Below are 18700 nucleotides of genomic sequence, written 5' to 3'. Positions count from 1 at the left end.
GTGTGTGTGTGTTTGTGTTTGTATGTGTGTGTGTTTACTGCAGTAAAATTATGCAGAAATTATTCCAGTGTGCACATACCATTCATTATAGGATTATCTTATAATTATGATGCTATTCTTCCTTCTTCCTATGGACCAACAATCTGATCTTTCTCCCATTATTTTCAATTATTGTAGCTTTATGGGAGAAGGTGAGGAAACAAATGGTTAATTCATTAGTTTATGTAGCATAATTAAAAACTTGAGAAGATGCACAAGCAGTTGATACAAAAAAAGCAAACGCCCTATCAACTGGACACTGTAGAGTGATAAAATAAAGCAGTTACAAATATTCAATCATATTAACAAGTCTCTCTTAGAAACTGGTTAAAGTAATTATATGCAGACTGTTGAAAAGGGAACCAGAGTAATTAAAGGGAAGTGATTTGAGTATACCTTGAAAAACAGGGATTAAAAATATTATTCATGGTCTAATGGGGGTTTGTGGTTAAAAATGTAGAAATTCCAGTAAGGTTCTCAAATTTTAAAACAAATTCTCACTAGATCAGGGGTACAATTTTAAAATTCATCAATACAGGACAAATGGAACACAGTGAAACACATTTTATGGTATATCCAACCTGTGATGAAGGCTGTTTTTGCCTTCTGATGTGATTTTGGGAAAGTTGTTTAGTTTTCAACTGCAAAACAAGAGTAATAGTTGTACTGCTTCACTAGACTATTGTAGAAAATGCATTAATTAAATGCAAAGCAAGTACAACAGAGCCTGATACAAAGAAAACCTTCAATAAATGTTCATCATTACCACCACTGTCATAATGTTTGCCTTATGGCCCATCATTAAATAGCGATTTTTTTTTTTCTTTTTTGGTAGGAGGTACAGGATGGTGTGTAGTTCTGCAAATATTCTGGTATAATTGGGTATTTAACATATATTAATTCCAATTTAAATTTGGAAGCATAGGTTTCTAGAAATCTTTCTAATTCGTATATACTGTCACATTTCTGTGTGTGTGTGTGTGTGTGTGTGTGTGTGTATGAGATGTGTTTTCCTTTCATGAATTAACATCATTTTTCTTGTAATCTTTAGGAATATTGCTGTTCATTTGCTGCAGAGCTGAAGGAGGGAGGGAGAGGCCTGGAGGACACCAACATAAACAAGTTGAAATCATCGCAGAAGGGTAAAGTTTGTCAGGTTATGATCTTCACACAATCTAGTGAAAAAGCAGCAGCAAACTGTATATTTTAAAATGACTGGAAGTTAGGTGTGGCAACAGAAAATTTTTTTCAAAATCCCCACTTCATATATGAGGTAGCGTAAAATGATCATTAGACAGGAAGAAGTTAGAACAACTGTACAATGGATACAAAGATCCTCAAGATGAGAATACAATTGGAATAGATGGTACACAGCAGTTCTGTGATGACCTGGAACTCAATCCAGCCAGCATTAGTGTATTGATTATTGCATGGAAGTTCAGAGCAGCAACATAGTGTGAGTTCTCCAAACAGGAGTTCATGGATGGCATGACAGAATTAGGATGTGATAACACAGAAAAACTAAAGGCCCAGATATCCAAGATGGAACAAGAATTGAAAGAACCAGAATGATTTAATGATTTTTACCAGTTTACTTTTAATTTTGCAAAGAATCTAGGACAAAAAGGATTAGATCTAGAAATGGCCATTTCCTACTAGAACTCAGTGCTAAGTGGAAGATATAAATTCTTAGATTTATGGAATAACTTTTTGTTGGAACATCATAAACAATCAATACCAAAAGACATTTGGAATCTTCTTTTAGACTTCAGTACAATGATTGCAGATGACATGTCTAATTATGATGAATAAGGAGCATGGCCTGTTCTTATCAATGACTTTGTGGAGTTTTTACACCCTCAAACTACTGGGACAAAAAGTATAACAGTGTATCACTAAAGGAACCTTCTAGAATGTACATAGTCTGTGCAATAAATACAATAGAAAATGGCACAATTTCTGCTGGCTGGACTGAACTGAAGATCAGTCCTCACACTTGAGACAAAACTTTAAGAATACAACTTGGACCATTTCATTCTTCTAATGGTGGTTTGGGCTTGTCTTCTAGCCTGGGCTGCTCTAAACATTTATAATTCCAGCATTGCGGATTTCATCTTATACCTATGGACCATCCTAGTTTATTCTTCCATAAGACTTATGGTGATTATTTTGAGGTTTCCATTCTCTCCTAAAGCACAATGCTGTCTTCATCAGAAAACAGTTGGCATAAGAATTAAACACATGAACAACACAAAATAATTTGTAAAAAACTTCTTAAATATACATTTTGGGCCAGGTGCAAAGACTGTGCTCACAGCACTTCCAATGAGAATGATATATTTAAGTGTACTGGATCTGGAATGGTACTTTGGTTTGGGGGAATTTTTTTTCTTGGCAAATCACATGTGTTGTTGATGTGACTAGAGTATATGATGAAAAAACAATGTCAGAATAACCAACATGAAAATTTTTTATAATTTGGTGCCTATCTGAAAAATGTATTGTGTTTCAGGCTCCTGATTTCAAAAGGTTCCACAGAACTAGTCTGCACTTACCTTACTCATGTTTACATATAGTTGTCCTACAGGAGCTTTTATTTAGAAAATGTCTGCATAATGTTAGATTCTACTCCTGTCTACATTTTACACTACATAATTGAACTTCATTATGCTTTTGAAATGCTTAACTGCCTGTCACATAAGTTAAACTATTTAATTTGTTTTGAATGTTTTGGATTGCTACACAACACAATATTCTAAATTTAGGCATGAGGGTTTTTTTTTTTGTTTTGGTTTTATTATTTTTTTGTTATTGCACTATGGAAGACACAATTCTCTTAATTTATAAGAAGATAGCAGGAGTTAAATTTTGAAAGTGGTTGTGATAAGCTATGAAGTTCAATCTTTATAATATAGGTACTGTTCTTTCAAATAGTCCATTTTTGATGATTTCTTATTTTGTTGAAATTGCTTTAACTGCCAATCACTGTGGTTGCCAAATATTTACTTCAGGAGCAAAGATTTTCAAACAAGCATACATAATGCAAAATACCAATCTGGCTTCTAGTCTTTTTACTGTTTTTGTTTCACTCAGATTAGCTCAGTTTTCTCATCAAAGCAGAATGCTATCTTGTTTGTATATTTTTTATTACAAGACCCATGACTTGCTTTTATGCTGAAAATGGTCATTTCTCTGTTCACTTACTGACATGTGAAGAAGGGTTCCTTGCTTTCTTAAACATTTCTGTAAGGCAGGCTAGAAATGTAATCAAATGTTAGATGATTATGGTCTTTTGATAGGCACAGATTCTGCTTGGTATATCCAGGCACTCTCTAAGGTCTAGGGTTGTTATTAACAAAGGAATGTACTTCAGAATAGCAGTACATTTTATGAAAATATGGAAATTATTTTAAGAAACAATGACATATTAAAACTGCCTTTTATTTACATGATTTTTTCCCTATAGACATATTAATATTCCAATCATAACTTTAATTCAAGAATGCTGTTTTACCAAAAGAAAAAGTTGAAAATTTCTATTCAGCTACTGGAATCGGTTATTAAAAGAAAAAGAAAAAAGAAGAATCCTGCTGCTTTCAGTATTTCCTGATTTCAGTTTTGTAAATATCAAGAGGAACTTCAATTATGAAAAAAATTTAAAAGGTATCTATCTACATACATAACATATATATGTACTGTTTTGTTTCCTGTCTTGAAAATTTTGAGTTATGGTTATTGTTTTCAGATTGATTAATTCACATATGCTGTGTTTTGCAATGAGATCCCATTAGCTTTCTTTTTTGTTTTTTTGTTTTGTTTTCTTTTCCTTTTTAAATTTAGAATCTTGTTTATAACACATTAGCATCATTAACAGAAAAAAAACAACCATTTACATAGTAACTAAAAAACCAGCCACTTAAGAAAATAATGTAGTATTCATCCACTACCAGAGAAAATAGGTCCTCTCATTTGATTTTACTGGCAAGCCCAGCTGTATTCTAAACTTTGAGAGAGTCTCTGTCCTGAATACGGCAAAGCATTCAAGTAAAAGGTAAGAAGTTTTAAGTGTGAGGTTCTGAGGGATACTGCCTCAAAGAAGGTTCACGAATAGCCACAGTCCTCCAGTTTACTCCAACATTGAGATGTTCCTGGGATGACCAGCTTAGTTTCCTTTTGAGGAGTTTTCACAATTCATCAGCCTCAGGATTCGGGTTTTATAAAACATTCTTCCATGTTAAAAAAAAAAAAAAAAAAAGACTCTATCCCATAAAAACAGGTTTCTCATCGCTTCTCCAGCTTCTTGTATTTGGCTTCCAGTTTTTTTGAATATGCATCCAACTTGTAAGCTGCCTGCTCAAGAGCTGCTACCTGCTCTTCAATGACGTTGATCTGATCCAGGTAAGGCTGTAGTCCAGCATACTTCTGGTTTAAGTCCTTTAAGTTCCTACTAATGTTTATAGCAATATCTTTCATTTCAAGATACTTCAAGCTGGTGAGTTTATTCATATTTTCCAGGAGCTTATAGTCTTCACTGGTGGCCGTCAGTTCCCCAGTCAGGTAAGTGGCCATTTTGGAGAACATGTCCCGGCAGAGCTCGGTGATGTCAGCTTCAGCGGGCTCCTTTGCTTCCTCAGCTGTCTCCACGGCGGCATCGTCTCGAGCGGGCTCCTCACGCCCTTCTTTTTTCAATATAAAGTGTTTTCTTTAAAAGTCTGATTTCTTTAAAAGTGTTTTCTTTAAAAGTTCATGGCCTAGTGCCTTGGATTTTACATATTTTTATTTTTAAATCCAAAACCTTTTCAACAAAATAGTGTTTGTCATCAGGTTGGTACTAAACACTTATAATTATTGTGTAATAATAAACAAAAAACATAAAGCTTTGAATATAATTATGTAGCATAAAAGTTAGGGTTGTTCACTATGATGGCATCTTAGAATTAAAACCTTTACTAGGGCTGAAAAAAAAAAAAGAATATTGCTGCTAATGTCCTTTAAAATAAATCTTAAAATACACATAAGTGTTTTGATCTTGTGTGTAAATGATCTTGTGTTAAAATGTAGGCTGCAGTCTTGATAACATGAGCGGAAGGGTAAATCTAGCCTTTATGACTTCTGAAAAAAAGCTTTCCCAAATTAACTCAGTAAATTAAAAGCACAATTAAACTTGGAATCACACAGCCCTCTGCTTCTCCGCTCACTGAGTTCAGGCTCTACAAGCCATGGTTTATCTTTTTGCATGACACATCTGGAAAGCTCAATACTGGGAAGTTTTGAAGTAAATACCATATGTAGGAAGTAGTGACAGTGACCATGATATAAACACATATACTATTCGGCTTAGTATTGTGTTTAGATGTTTTTCACTTAAATGAAGATTGTTTTTCACTTAAATGAAGATTATTTTTTAATTTGCAGACTGGTGGCACTTCTTAGAAAGGATCAGAGATAACAGAGCGAGAACAAAAGTCCCGGAATCTCCATTTGGTTTCAGCACAGATTGCCTCAACAAATCACCTTTAGCAGAGCTATTTAACTTCTCTGAAAGCCAATGGCTTTGTTCTTTGATAAAAAAAAAAAACAATAACAATAAAAAAACAAAAACAAACAAACAGTGTCAGGGGTGCGTGTGGTGGCTCACACCTGTAATCCCATCACTTTGGGAGGATGAGGAGGGCTGATGGTTAAGCCCAGGAGTCTGAGACCTGGGCAACATGGAGAAACTCTGGCCCTTCAAATTTTCCAAAACACTGGCTAGTCATGGTGGCTTGTACCTGTAGTCCCAGCTACTCAGGAGGCTGAGGTGGGAGAATCCATAGAGCTTAGAAGTCAAGGCTGTAGTGAGCCAAGATGGTGTCATTGCACTCCAGCCCGGAAGTCAGAGCAAGACCCTGTTGTCCAGGCAAAAACCAAAACCAAAAACCAAAACCAACCAACCAAACAAAAAACACAAAAAAAAAAACCAGTGTGAGGCAGAGAGGTACTGAAAACACCAGACATTTATCATTAGTTATGGTTTTGTCACCAAATTTGGAAATTTAGGTAACTCACTTTAATTTTTGATATTTTTTACTTTTAATTTTCCTATAAGAGCTAACATATAGCTTTTCTTTGGTATATCCTGCACAGAAAGGCTGTTATATCACTTTCTACATTTTACAAATACATTTTACAGTTAATATGATCAAGAAGAAGATTTCAAAGGTAAACAGCAAGGACAATCAATTCCAAAATTATGGAATTTACAAATTAGAATATTCTAAACAGATTTAAAAAATTGAGATATGTACAGTAATTTTAATATTTATTTTTGTTAAGGGGATAGCAAAGGAAATGCTAGTAACAGTAAAGTATTCAAAGGAACCATGACAAAAATATGTGAAGCCAAAAAAATGATACAAATGCCCCTGATATGTAATTTGAAATGGGATAGGAGAAGCAAAGGCAGGCTGCAATGTAGATCTGACTTCAAGCCAGGAGGAATACTTCTAGTACAAGTATGTTTTTCTTCTGTGAAAGATTGCTCAGAACATGGGTAGTCAAGACCACAGAGTTTTTATAATCTGGATGATGGTGCAAATAAAAGGTATGTGTCTATAAAACAAAGAAAATAGTTAAATCACTCTGATAAAGCAAGGAAATGAAAGAACTGCTAAGAATGAAGAAACTAAGACCTGTTTCCTCAAATTGTTGTTTACTTTATAAACATTAACCAATGCACCACTCTTCTAAGGTGTTAGTTTTACTCAGATACCAGAGGTTAAGTGACTTGCCTATGGTCTTACACTAAAATGGTAGCAGAGGAGAATTTACAGTCAGAACTGGTGGCAGATTCCCATCCACAGTTTGCAAGATCATGCTCTTGTCCCACGACAGCAGTAGTATAATTTTAAATCAGCCAGCAGAGCTGCAAACTGCTTCAACCAGTACTTTCTAAGGCCAGTAGTACCCGTGTATCAAATGAAAACAACAGGGTACAGGATTAGAACTGTCAATCAGTCATTCTCTTGATGTTTCCTATTGGCAACTTTAATATTCTTCCCTCTTTCCGGCTTGTTTACTTTTATACAATCTTGTAGAGAAATTCCAGGAGTGAGAAGATGTAGAATATGAAGCTGGTTTTCATCTCTTTACAATGAAATTTCTTTCCATCTCTTTACAATGAAATTTCTTTCCAGGTAGCTTCTCAAAAGCCAAGCCAAACATTTAAGATGGTCAAAACTAATGCTTATAACTTAAAATAGAGAAAAACTGCACAATACAAATGTCTAACAGAGAACTCACCAAATAAATTTTGAAATTTTATATGAGGGAATATAGTGTAGTCATTAGAAATTATTCTTGAGAATAATATTTAATGCTTTATATTATCAGGCATTTAAAAAATAACATGATATTTCTGTAAGAAAAAAGTGACTGTATGTGTAAATATATCAAGAAAAGGTCTCCAAAGAAAAAAAAGAAATGAACACAATTACTGCATTTTAGTTAGTATCTGCTTTTTGGAAGAGTAAGGGTTATAATTCTAAGACTACATCACTGAATCTTCCAGGATTGGGTATCTAAATAAATATATCTTTATTAACAATACTGTGGTACCTTACAGGTAGAAAGAGGAGTTATTAATAAAAAAGGAGGAAGACTAAATGAACACTTTGGTCTTAGATTGAAATAAGAGGTATTCGAATAGTAAATATAGATGTTTTTGCACACAAATACACACATGAGAGGTAAATGGACATACAAATAAATACAAATGTCTACGTATACATACTTTTATTTCCTTGCTTTGTACACTGAGAGGGCCTAGAAGCAAAGATACCCAAGAAGCAATGGAATGCAGCAAGCACCTAGATTTTATATTTTTGAGACAGGGTCTCGCTCTGTCACCCGGGCTGGAGTACAATGACTTGATCATTGCTTATTGTGACCTTGACCTCCTGGGTTCAAACAATTCTGTCACCGTGGCATCCTCTAACCTCCACCACTACACCCAGCTAATTTTTAATTTTTTTGAGGAGATGGGGTCTCACTATGCTGCCTAAGCTGGTTCTGAACTCCTGACCTCAGTGATCCTCCCATCTTTGCCCCCTAAAGTGCTGAGATCACAGGTATGAACTACCAAGCCCAGTCCAGATTTTAGTTTCTACAACCATTCTCTAATAAAATAAATCAGGGTTCTTTAAAAAAATACCAATTCCAAGGCTGGGCAGGGACAGAACAAGATACCAGAATGCAAGGTATTATTTAAGAAACATTGGGGATGGGTCTATACTTATATAAATAAATAACTGAATAAAGTAAATAAATAGAGAAGGGAAGTTCTTCCTTATATTGTAATTCCAAGAATGATGAAAATAGAAAATCACAGTAGTAATAATTGTTCCAGGCAAATATCACCAATGGATGCTGAAAATAATGTTAAAAAGCATGACAAGAAACAGAATATTTATATAATCTCAAAGTTTCTCCCCAAAATATATTTATTAATTACAAAAGAAAAAAAGTAGCTTTATTGTGAAGAAGGCTAGCAGATACCACCTCAATTGTACAAAGCATATCATTGCCAAACACATCTGCCAAAAGCCTCCTGATATGATACACTATGAAGAAAAACCATCACTGCTGTAGTATTCTTGACAATACCACAAACTTAAATGTAATCATAAGGAAATATCAGGCAAATCCAAACTGTGGAATAACTCCATAAAATAACTGCCTGGTACTCTTCACAATTGCCAAGAAAGAGAAGAAGATGGAGACATGACAACTAAATGCAACATGGGATCCTGAATTGAATCACGGTAGAGAGAGAAAAGGCAATTACTGGGATAAAATTCATATGGACAAAATTTGAACAGGTCTGTAGATTTGTTAATAGAACTGGACCAACATTGAGTTGAGATGTTAACTTTAGGAGAGGCTGGGTAAAAGGTATAAGAGAATTTCATTGTAGTATTTTACAAACTTTTTGTTAAGTTTGAAATTATTTCAAAACAAAAGTTGATTTAAAAAAGTAAAAATTCACTAAAAAAAACAAAGCTTCATATTCATGTGGATGAAGATATAATTACCATGAATGACTTTAATTTTAGTATGCTGCTTTTCCAAATTATCTACAATGAAGTGTACTACTTTTATAATTAAAGAGAAAATGATCTCTCCTTACATGCTAATTGGAAGGAACGACAATGTTCAAGAAATATAAATATTATCCCAGGACACTGCATATAAGGATATATTTTATATATATATATACACACACACACACACACACACTGTATATAAAAATATCTAATAGAGGATAAAAGTACCTGGATGAATCCTTTTCCTTAAAAGTAAATTTAGAAATAGACTCCTTTAAGAAATTTCCTAGATTATTATAGAGCTTTTGAATCATTATTGACTGAATGCTAAAAAAGAATCAATGAGTTGGTCATGCAATATAGGTTTCAGAAGTGATATACATATAAAAATTATAATACATAATCAATATATCTGCAAGTATAAAAAATTTAATTTATCTTGCCATTTTTTTAACCCTTTCTGACCCCTGAGTTCATTAACAAGTCAGTGTTTGAGAGAGGTAAAGAAGTTATAGGAAACACAAATGAGTATCCAAGGCAACAGCTAAAACTTCAGGACCTTTAACCTTTGTGAAGTGTGACTAATAGGCAGTAGCAAATCACCTTCCTCAATAAGTAAACCATGTGTTAGTTACAAAAGAATGTAAAAATGTGTTACATGTTTATTATAGCCTTACTTCCCTTCCAATTTTTGATAACTTGAGCTTACTTTATTTTTTATCATACTTCTAGTTTCTAAAACAGTAACATTGCTATTTTTATAATAAAATATTTGAGACTCATTTTAAAACATTCAAACATTTAAGAATAGCATAAAGAAGAAATTAAAAATCACCCCAAATCCTGCTATCCAGGTACCACTACTGTTAATCTTTTGGTGGACACCATTCTGGATCTCCTCTCTGGGTATATGTTCGTATACAGATATGGACATTCAACATAAATGTAGAGTTCACAAATGGAATTGTAATATTTCATAGTGTTCTAATAATCTGAGAGATATTAGATTATTTCCAAGCCTTAACTTTGCAAGTAATTTCATAATGCATATTTTTATACATACACATATTTATATAGACTTACTCTACCTTTAAAAACCTTAAATCTTTTGAAAATTAAAAAAACGGGTTTTTATTATAAACATGTCCAAAAAAGGTATAAAGTAGAAAATCGAAATCCTTTATAATCGTAATCCTTTAGGTATTCTTCCCCCACCAAAGCCAGCTCTTCTCACAGTCATCCCCCAATGTCAGCTCCGTTCTTCTAGTTGCTATGGAGAGAAGCCTTGAAATCATCTTTGGTTCCTTGCTTTCCCTAAAAACCCTTGTTCATTAGAAGATTCTGTTAGTTTTCCTTAGAAAAATATTAAGTATCTGACCAATTCTCATCAATCTCAACCATATTAAGTTGATCAAACTACCATCATTGCTTGTGTAGCAATAGAGCACTTAAGGTATAGAAAAGTCATTGATATGGTTTTAAGCTCCACATTGCAACTAACCTTCAAGAAATACTCCTTGTCAGGTTCTGGTGTAGTATTAAAGAAGAATATCCACAATTATCTGAAAAGGCTATAAAAAGACTCTTCTCTTTTTAAACTACTCACCTCTCTAGGTTGGGTTTTTTTTTTTGGTTTTCATATACTTCAACTAAAACATCCTATTGCAATAGGTGTTTTACGTTTTTTGTAAAGGGAGATATATAAATCTAGTTAAATCTCTAGTTGGATATTAAAGATATTTACAAAGTGTAAAAACTGCCATACTTCTCACTAATTATTTTTATTGTTTTAACCACCTCTTTCGATCTTTTTTTACAATAAGCCTCTTTGATATTCCTTGAATTTATCAAGTAACTTCCTATGAGAACTTTCTTAGAGTTTGGAATACAAACCTCTAGAAACCCTATGGTTCACTCTCTTCTTTGATTTTTTGTTAAATGTCACCTTATTAGTGAGATAGTTCCTGAATATCATATTAAAAAATAGTATAAACAGTACCCTCCATCTTTCTATTTCCTTTACAATTCTTTATTGTTAAAAAAATAGCAGTTATTTAAAAATGGCAGTTATTACATATTAATTTACATTTTAAATTGTCAGTCTTCCTCATCTTGAAAGTCCATAACAGAAGGGGCTCTTCTGTCTTGTTCATTACTATATGCTCAGTGCCTAGAAAAGTATCTGGCATATAGTTTACCTTCAATACATTTTAGTAGAATGGGTGACTGAAACTGTCATCTTATTTCATTTACATTTGCTTTTATGCTGGAAATTCTTGATACGATCAACCAGTTGTTTCTCAACAATGCTACCATAAAGTTGTTAAATGCAAGTACATTTTATCCTAAAACTAGAAAAAACAGGGCATGAATGATGGGAGAAAACATACATAGGTATTAAAAATGACTTTCATACCTGACATACTCTGAGAGCCTGGTCCAAGACTGTTTTGGTATCAGTGTCATAATCTGGGCAGGGTAGCATGGCTCGGCTGAGATGTGCCTGTAGCAGGAGATGGGCTTTGGTATGAGGGCTGTCAAATGAATGAGGATTTAATTCAATGGGAAGACATTTTGCCAGTTCACTATTCATGTTATCTTCATTGTGTCTCACTGGCAAATCTGTATACTCTTCCGCATCCTGAAAAAAAAAAAAAGCCCCACAATGCTGAATAGAAGTATAGTAATATGTACTTCTTAGCTTTAACTACTGACATTTAAAACATGGCTAAGAAAAATCATACAATAACCATATCCCTTAGAATTCTGCTTGTTCAATACTATCCTTAATACATTACTGATAGTGAGTAATGTACAATCTATGTGAAATTCACAAATATTCCTTTGTATTTACAGTCAACAAAAATAATAGAGTATTTACTAGGCATCACACACTATGCATGACACTGGGGCCATAGTAGTTAACCAGAAGCTGAGAGCCCATCAGAAAAATTGTTTATCTACCATAAACAAATTCTATAAAGTGTAATAAATGTTATGATATGGTAAAAATACAGAGTGTTGAATGGAAATTCAGTTGGGGGACCTACTTATTTTAGAGGGTCAGGGAAAGCTTTCTGAAAAAGTGATGTTTAACTTAAGATCTTGTGAATAAATAGAAGAAATAAGACAGGGCTGGAGAAAGGGGCAAGGGTAGGATTGGCAAGATGAGATCTTAAGGGTGAAGAGCAGAATTATTAAGTTACTATTTATTATAACCAATTAGATCACAGTCAGATTGTCCTGGAATGTTTTAATTTTTCATCTTAGGTTTTTTTTAGGGTAGAGTAGTAAAAAGTAGTCTTGATGATATCAGTCAATAAGTACCAACTGAACCTACAAAGTGAAACTAGAACTGTTATGTTAAAAAATAGACTGATCTATTTATTAGTATTTGTTGTGAAATAAAAATCCTATTTTTCCAAATATGTAGTTATTTGAGATTGCCCATGGATGTTGATATGAATCCTACATCAGACATAACATATATTGGATATGTTAATATTCAAACAGGGGCTGGATTTATCTTCCTACTGCAACTGCCCCTCCCTCCAAAAAAAAGATGAAACCTATGAGACAGTAGTCTTCAAGATGCTGACCATAAAACTATGAAAGACAATAATCCCTGATATATAGAAAACAAACTATGTGACTTTTAGCATTGCCTCAGCTTACTGCATGAAGAGTTACCACACTGTGACGTAGTAAGAGGGAATCCAGGTGCACCTGGAGGAGTCCTACATTGAGGAGATGAAGAAGGCCTTGTCTAAGTAGTGGAGAATAATTAGCTCTAAGACAAATATTACTCTAGACCTGCCTAGCAAATCAAAAAGCAACACTTAAAAAGATCAAACAGCTTTCAAGTAAATTAACTGCATTCCAGAACATAGCTCAAGAAGATTTATAGGAATACAAAAATGTGTAGTACTGAAGAAGGTGAAATTCACAAGGTATGGCATCCAATTAATGATTATCAACTATACAGAAAAGCAGGAAAAGAGGATCTATAACAAGGAGAATAATCAATTAACGAAAACGTAGAACTGACATAGATTTTGGAATTAGCAGAAAAAGAAAACAGTTGTTGCAACTGTATTTTACATTTCAAAAAAGTTAATGACAACTAACTACTCAATTCAGATTTCTAGAGCTAAACATGACAATGTCTGAGATGAAAAATATACTGAATTTTATTAACGGAGGAATACACACTGAAGAAGAAATTCATAAACTTAAAGACATCAATAGAAACTATTAAAAATGAAACACAAAGAGAAAAAAGAATTTTAAAAATCAACACAGCATTAATGAGTTGTGACACAAATTCAAGTGGCTAATGTACTTTGTGGGAGGAAGGGCAGAAAAAAAATTTAAGAAATGGTGACTGGAAAAGTTCTAATTTGATATAAACTATAAATCTATAGATTTGGGAAGTTCAACAAATCTCAAACAAAGAAAAATGAAGAAAACTACACAACCATAATTCATCACTACTGAATTGCTCAAAATCACTAATAAAGGGAAAATATGAAAAGCAGCCAGAGGAAACACTATGTTACATACAGTGGAAGGAAGAGAAGAAAGCAGATTTCTCATCAGAAATAATACTATAAGGCAACAGTGAAGCAACATCTTTAATTTACTGTAAGGAAAACAACTGTCAATGTAGAATGCTAAATTCAGTGAAAATAAAATCTTTCAAAAGTGAAGAATTTTCAAACATACAAAAGCTGAAATAATTCAGCTGACCTGCTTAATGTTAAAGTCATTGTTTAAGCATAAGACAAATTACACCAGATGAAAATATGAACCTATACAAAGAAATAAAGAGCACTAAAAGTGGTAATTTCATGGATAAATATATAAGAATTTGTTATTACTCTAATATCATTGAATAAAAAATGATTGTTTAAGCCAAAATAATAAAGACTGTATTATGGAATTTATAATACATGAAAAAGTAAGATATATGACACAACAGCATAACTTCTAGTAGGGGAGAAATGGAGGTATAAGATTGTGAGGTTCCCTTAGTATATGTGAAATGTTAAAATACGATTTGAAGATAGACTGTGATGTTAAAAATGTACACCATGAATTTTAAAGCAACCACTAAAATAGCAAAATGCAAGAGTTATAGCTAGAAAGTCACCATGGAGGATAAGAAATAACTAATCTATTTTCAAAGAACTAAAAATAGAACTACCCCTTGACCCAGCAGCCCCACTACTAGGTATCTACCCGAAGGAAAAGAAATCATTATATCAAAAAGATATCTGCACTGGTATGTTTGTTGTAGCACTATTTACAACAGCAATGTTACAGAATAAACTCAAGTGTCCATCAATGGATAACTGAATAGAGAAAGTGTGGTATATACCATGGAATACTATGCAGCCATAAAATGAATGAAATGATATCTTCTGCAGCAATATAAATGGAGGTGGAGGCCATTATCCTAAGTGAAATAACTCAGAACATCAAATACTGCATGTTCTCACATATAAGTGGGAGGTAGACAATAGGTACACATGGACATGCATGCACATAGAATTAATAGACACTGGGGACTGCAAAAGGAAGAAGGGTGGGAGGGGGATAAGAGTTGAAAAATCACTTATTGGGTACAATGCTCACTATTTGGCTGATGGGTATACTAGAAACCCAAACTCCACCACACAATATATCCATGTAATGCATCCATACATGTACCACCCTGAATCTATAATTTTTTTAAAAAAATAATCCAAATGAAGGTAAAGATAAAGAACAAAAATATAAAAAACAGATGGAACATGTGAAGTATGTTTTCATGTAATAATGAAATTAAATTGGAAATCAATAACCATCAGTGGAAAACAAATAAGATTATACACTTAAACCTAAGCATATCAACAGTCACATTAAATGTAAATGGTCTAAACAACTCCAATTGAAGTCAGACATTATCTACATAATAATAAATCATGACCCAACTACAGTTGTCCCCTGGTTTCCATGGGGGATTGATTCCAGGACCCCCTGCAGATACTTAAATCCACAGAATACTCAAGTCTCTTATATAAAATGTGTAGTATTTGCATATAACTTACATATATCCTCCTGTATACTTTAAATCATCTCTAGATTACTTACAATACCTAATACAATGTAAATGCTATGTACATACTTGTTATACTGTACTGTTTAGGGAATAATGACAACAAACAAAAGTCTATACAGGTTCAGTACAAATGCAGCCATTTTTTGTTTATGAATCTTTTCTATCTGCAACTGATTGAATCTATGAATGCAGAACCCATGGGCACAGAGGGCCAACTGTATATGTCTGCCTGCTGCCAAACACTTAATATACATATATGTTTGTGTAGCTATATATATATTAATATATAGAGACAAACATGTTAAAAGTAAATAAATAGAAAAAGCTATGCTATGCTAACAGTAGTTCAAAGAAAAGTGGAGTGGCTATATTAATTTCAGACAATGTAGATTTCATAGCGAAGATTATTTTCTTTTTTCTTTTTTTTTTTTGAGATGGAGTTTCGCTCTTGTTACCCAGGCTGAAGTGCAATGGTGCGAACTTGGCTCACTGCAACCTCCACCTCCTGGGTTCAAGCAATTCTCTGGCCTCAGCCTCCCGAGTAGGTGGGACTACAGGCATGCGCCACCATGCCCAGCTAATTTTTTTATTTTTAGTAGAGACGGGTTTTCCCCATGTTGACCAGGATGGTCGATCTCTTGAGCTCGTGATCCACCACCTCGGCTTCCCAAAGTGCTGGGATTATAGGAGTAAGCCACCGCCCCCGGCCCGCGAAGATTATTTTCAAGGATAAAAGTGGTAACTTCATAACTATAATGGAGCCAATCAGTCAGAAGGACATAACAATCTGAACCATTTATGTCCTGAATAACAGCTTCAAAATCTATGAAACATAATCTGTAGAAGTACATGGAGAAATAGAAAAAAAAAATCACAAGTATTGCTGATGATTTCAATATCTATCTTTCAATAATCGCTAAAACAAGTAGAAAAAATAAACAAGAATATAGAATTGAACAACACTGTCAACTAAGTTGACTTGATTGACATTTGTAAAACACACAACCCCAAAACAGTAGAATATATTTATTCTCAAGAACACAGAGGCTATTTACTGAGATAGATCATATCAGGGGGCCATAAAAACAAATTTCAAGTGATACTTTGACTGCAGGAAAATTAAATGGAAAATCAATGACAGACAGATCTCTGGAAAATCCCAAATATTTAGAAACTAAGTAATACACCTCCAAATAACTCATGATTAAAAGAAAAAATAATACAGGAAATGAGAACGTATTTTGCACTGAATGAAAATAAAAACATATCAGATTTTGTGGGACATCACTAGAACAGTACTTTGGAGGGATTTATAAAACTAAACATCTATATTACAATTGAAGGATTGCTGGCAAAATGGCTAAATAGGGATAGGTCTGGTCTGCAGTTCTCAGTAAGATCAATGCAGAAGGCAGGTGATTTCTGCATTTCCAACTAAGGTACCCAGTTCATCTCATTGGGACTGGTTGGACAGTGGGTACAGACCACGGATGGCAAGCTGAAGCAGAGTGCAGCGGCGTCTCACTCAGGAAGCACAAGGGGTCAGGGGATTTCTCTCCTCCAGCCAAGGGAAGCTGCAAGAGACTGTACCAGGAAGAATGGTGCATTCCAGCCCACATACTGAGCTTTTCTCAGTCTTTGCAACCGGCAGACCAGGAGATTCCTTCCAGTGCTTATGCCACCAGGGCCCTGGGTTTCAAGCACAAAACGGGGCAGGTGTTTGGGCAGACAGTGAGCTAGCGGCAGGCTTTTTTTTTCTTTTTCAAACCCCATTGGCACCTGGAATGCTTTTACTCCGCTGGAAAGTGAGACAGAACCCTTTTCTTCCCTGGAAAGGGGGCTAAAGCCAGGGAATCAAGTGGTCTGGCTTGGCAGGTCCCACCACAATGGAGCCCAGCAAGCTAAGATCCATTGACTTGAAATTCCAGCACAGCAGTCTGAGGGCAACCTAGGACACTCAAGGTTGGTGGGAGGGGAAAGGGCAGCTGCCATTGCTGAAGCTTGAGTAGGCAGCTGTCCCCTCACAGTGTAAACAAACCCATCAGGAAGTTTGAACTGGGCGGAGCCCACCACAGCTCAGGAAGGCCTCCATGGCCAGGCTGCCTGTCTAGATTCCTCCTCTCTGGGCAGGGCAGCTCTGAAAAAAAGGCCACAATGCAATCAGGGAATTATAGATAAAACCCCCATCTCTCTGGGACAGAGTACCTGGGGGAAGGGGTGGTAGTGGGCACAGCTTTAGCAGCTGTGCCTGACAACTCTGAAAGAGCAGCAGATCTCTCAGCACAGTGTTCGAGTTCTGATAAGGGACAGACTGCCTCCTCAAGTGGGCCCTCACTCCTGTGTATCATGATTGGAAAATACCTCCCAGTAGGGGCCAACAGACATCTCATGCAGGAGAGTTCTGGCTGGCATCTGGTGGGTGCCCCTCTGGGACAAAGCTCCCAGAGAAAGAAACAGGTAGCAATCTTTGCTGTTCTGCAGCCTCTGCTGGTGATACCCAGGCAAACCTCCAGTAAACAACAGCAAGCCTGCATCAGAGGTGCCTGACTGTTAGAAGGAAAACCAATAAACAGAAAGGAATAATATAACATCAACAAAAAGAACATCCACTCAGAGGCCCCATCTGAAGGTAACAAACATCAAAGACCAAAGGTAGATAAAACCATGAAGATGGGGACAAACTGGTGCAAAAGGCTGAAAATTCCAAAAACCAGAACACCTGTTCTCCTCCAAATGATCACAACTCCTCACCAGCAAGGGAACGAAACTGGACAAAGAATGAGGTTGACAAATTGATAGAAGTAGGCTTCAAAAGGTGGGTAACAACAAACTCCTCTAAGCAAAAGAAGCATGTTCTATCTAACCCAATGCAAGGAAGCTAAGAACCCTGTAAAAAGGTTGGAGAAATTGCTAGCTAGAATAACCAGTTTAGAGAAGAACATAAATGACCTGATGGAGTTGAAAAACACAGCACAACAACTTTGTGAAGCATACACAAGTATCAACAGCTGAGTTGATCAAGCGGAAGAAAGGATATCAGAGATTGAAGATCAACTCAGTGAAGTAAAGTGAGAAGACAAGATTAGAGAAAAAAAGAGTGAAAAGAAACGAACCAAGTCTCCAAGAAATATGGAATTATGTAAAAAGACCAAATCTACGTTTGAGTGGTGTACCTGAAACTGATGGGGTAAATGGAACCAAGTTGGAAAACACTCTTCAGGGTATTGTCCAGGAGAACTTCCCCAACCTATGAAGGCAGGCCAACATTCAAATTCAGGAAATACAGAGAACCCCACAAAGATACTCCATGAGAAGAGCAACCCAAGTCACATAATTGTCAGATTCACCAAGGTTGAAATGGAGGAAAAAATGTTCAGGGCAGCCAGAGAGAAAGGATAGGTTACCCACAAAGGGAAGCCAATCAGACTAACAGTGGATCTCTCGGCACAAACCCTACAAGCCAGATGAGAGTGTA

The 18700-nt window shown here is 35.1% G+C and overlaps 2 protein-coding genes and 1 pseudogene across 2 annotated transcripts in view; 1 reads left to right on the top strand and 2 right to left on the bottom strand.

Annotated features, from left to right (window-relative positions):
- Positions 1–18700, bottom strand: part of ASCC3 (activating signal cointegrator 1 complex subunit 3) — a 361254-nt gene that overhangs the window by 22779 nt on the left and 319775 nt on the right. The window contains exon 37 of the mRNA XM_032275177.1: positions 11539–11763. Within this exon, the coding sequence (XP_032131068.1) occupies positions 11539–11763 (225 nt within the window). The remainder of the gene's footprint in view (positions 1–11538; positions 11764–18700) is intronic.
- On the top strand, positions 1104–1938 carry LOC116548965 (annotated as a pseudogene).
- On the bottom strand, positions 3857–4714 carry LOC116549547 (biogenesis of lysosome-related organelles complex 1 subunit 2-like). The gene has a single exon (XM_032275181.1). It carries the CDS (start codon positions 4618–4620, stop codon positions 4321–4323), a length of 300 nt encoding a protein of 99 aa, XP_032131072.1. The 5' UTR covers positions 4621–4714; the 3' UTR covers positions 3857–4320.

The sequence above is a fragment of the Sapajus apella genome, unplaced genomic scaffold (assembly GCF_009761245.1).
Source record: "Sapajus apella isolate SASKATOON/1434 unplaced genomic scaffold, GSC_monkey_1.0 scaffold6, whole genome shotgun sequence".
In the NCBI taxonomy this organism is placed as follows: Eukaryota; Metazoa; Chordata; class Mammalia; order Primates; family Cebidae; genus Sapajus; species Sapajus apella.
The sequence above is the reverse complement of the archived record's forward strand: the minus strand, read 5'-3'. Positions and strand labels throughout refer to the sequence as shown.

Bases quoted from the DNA above. Each gene is read 5' to 3' on its own strand.
- LOC116549547 (XM_032275181.1), bottom strand. From the start codon at position 4,620: ATGTTCTCCAAAATGGCCACTTACCTGACTGGGGAACTGACGGCCACC.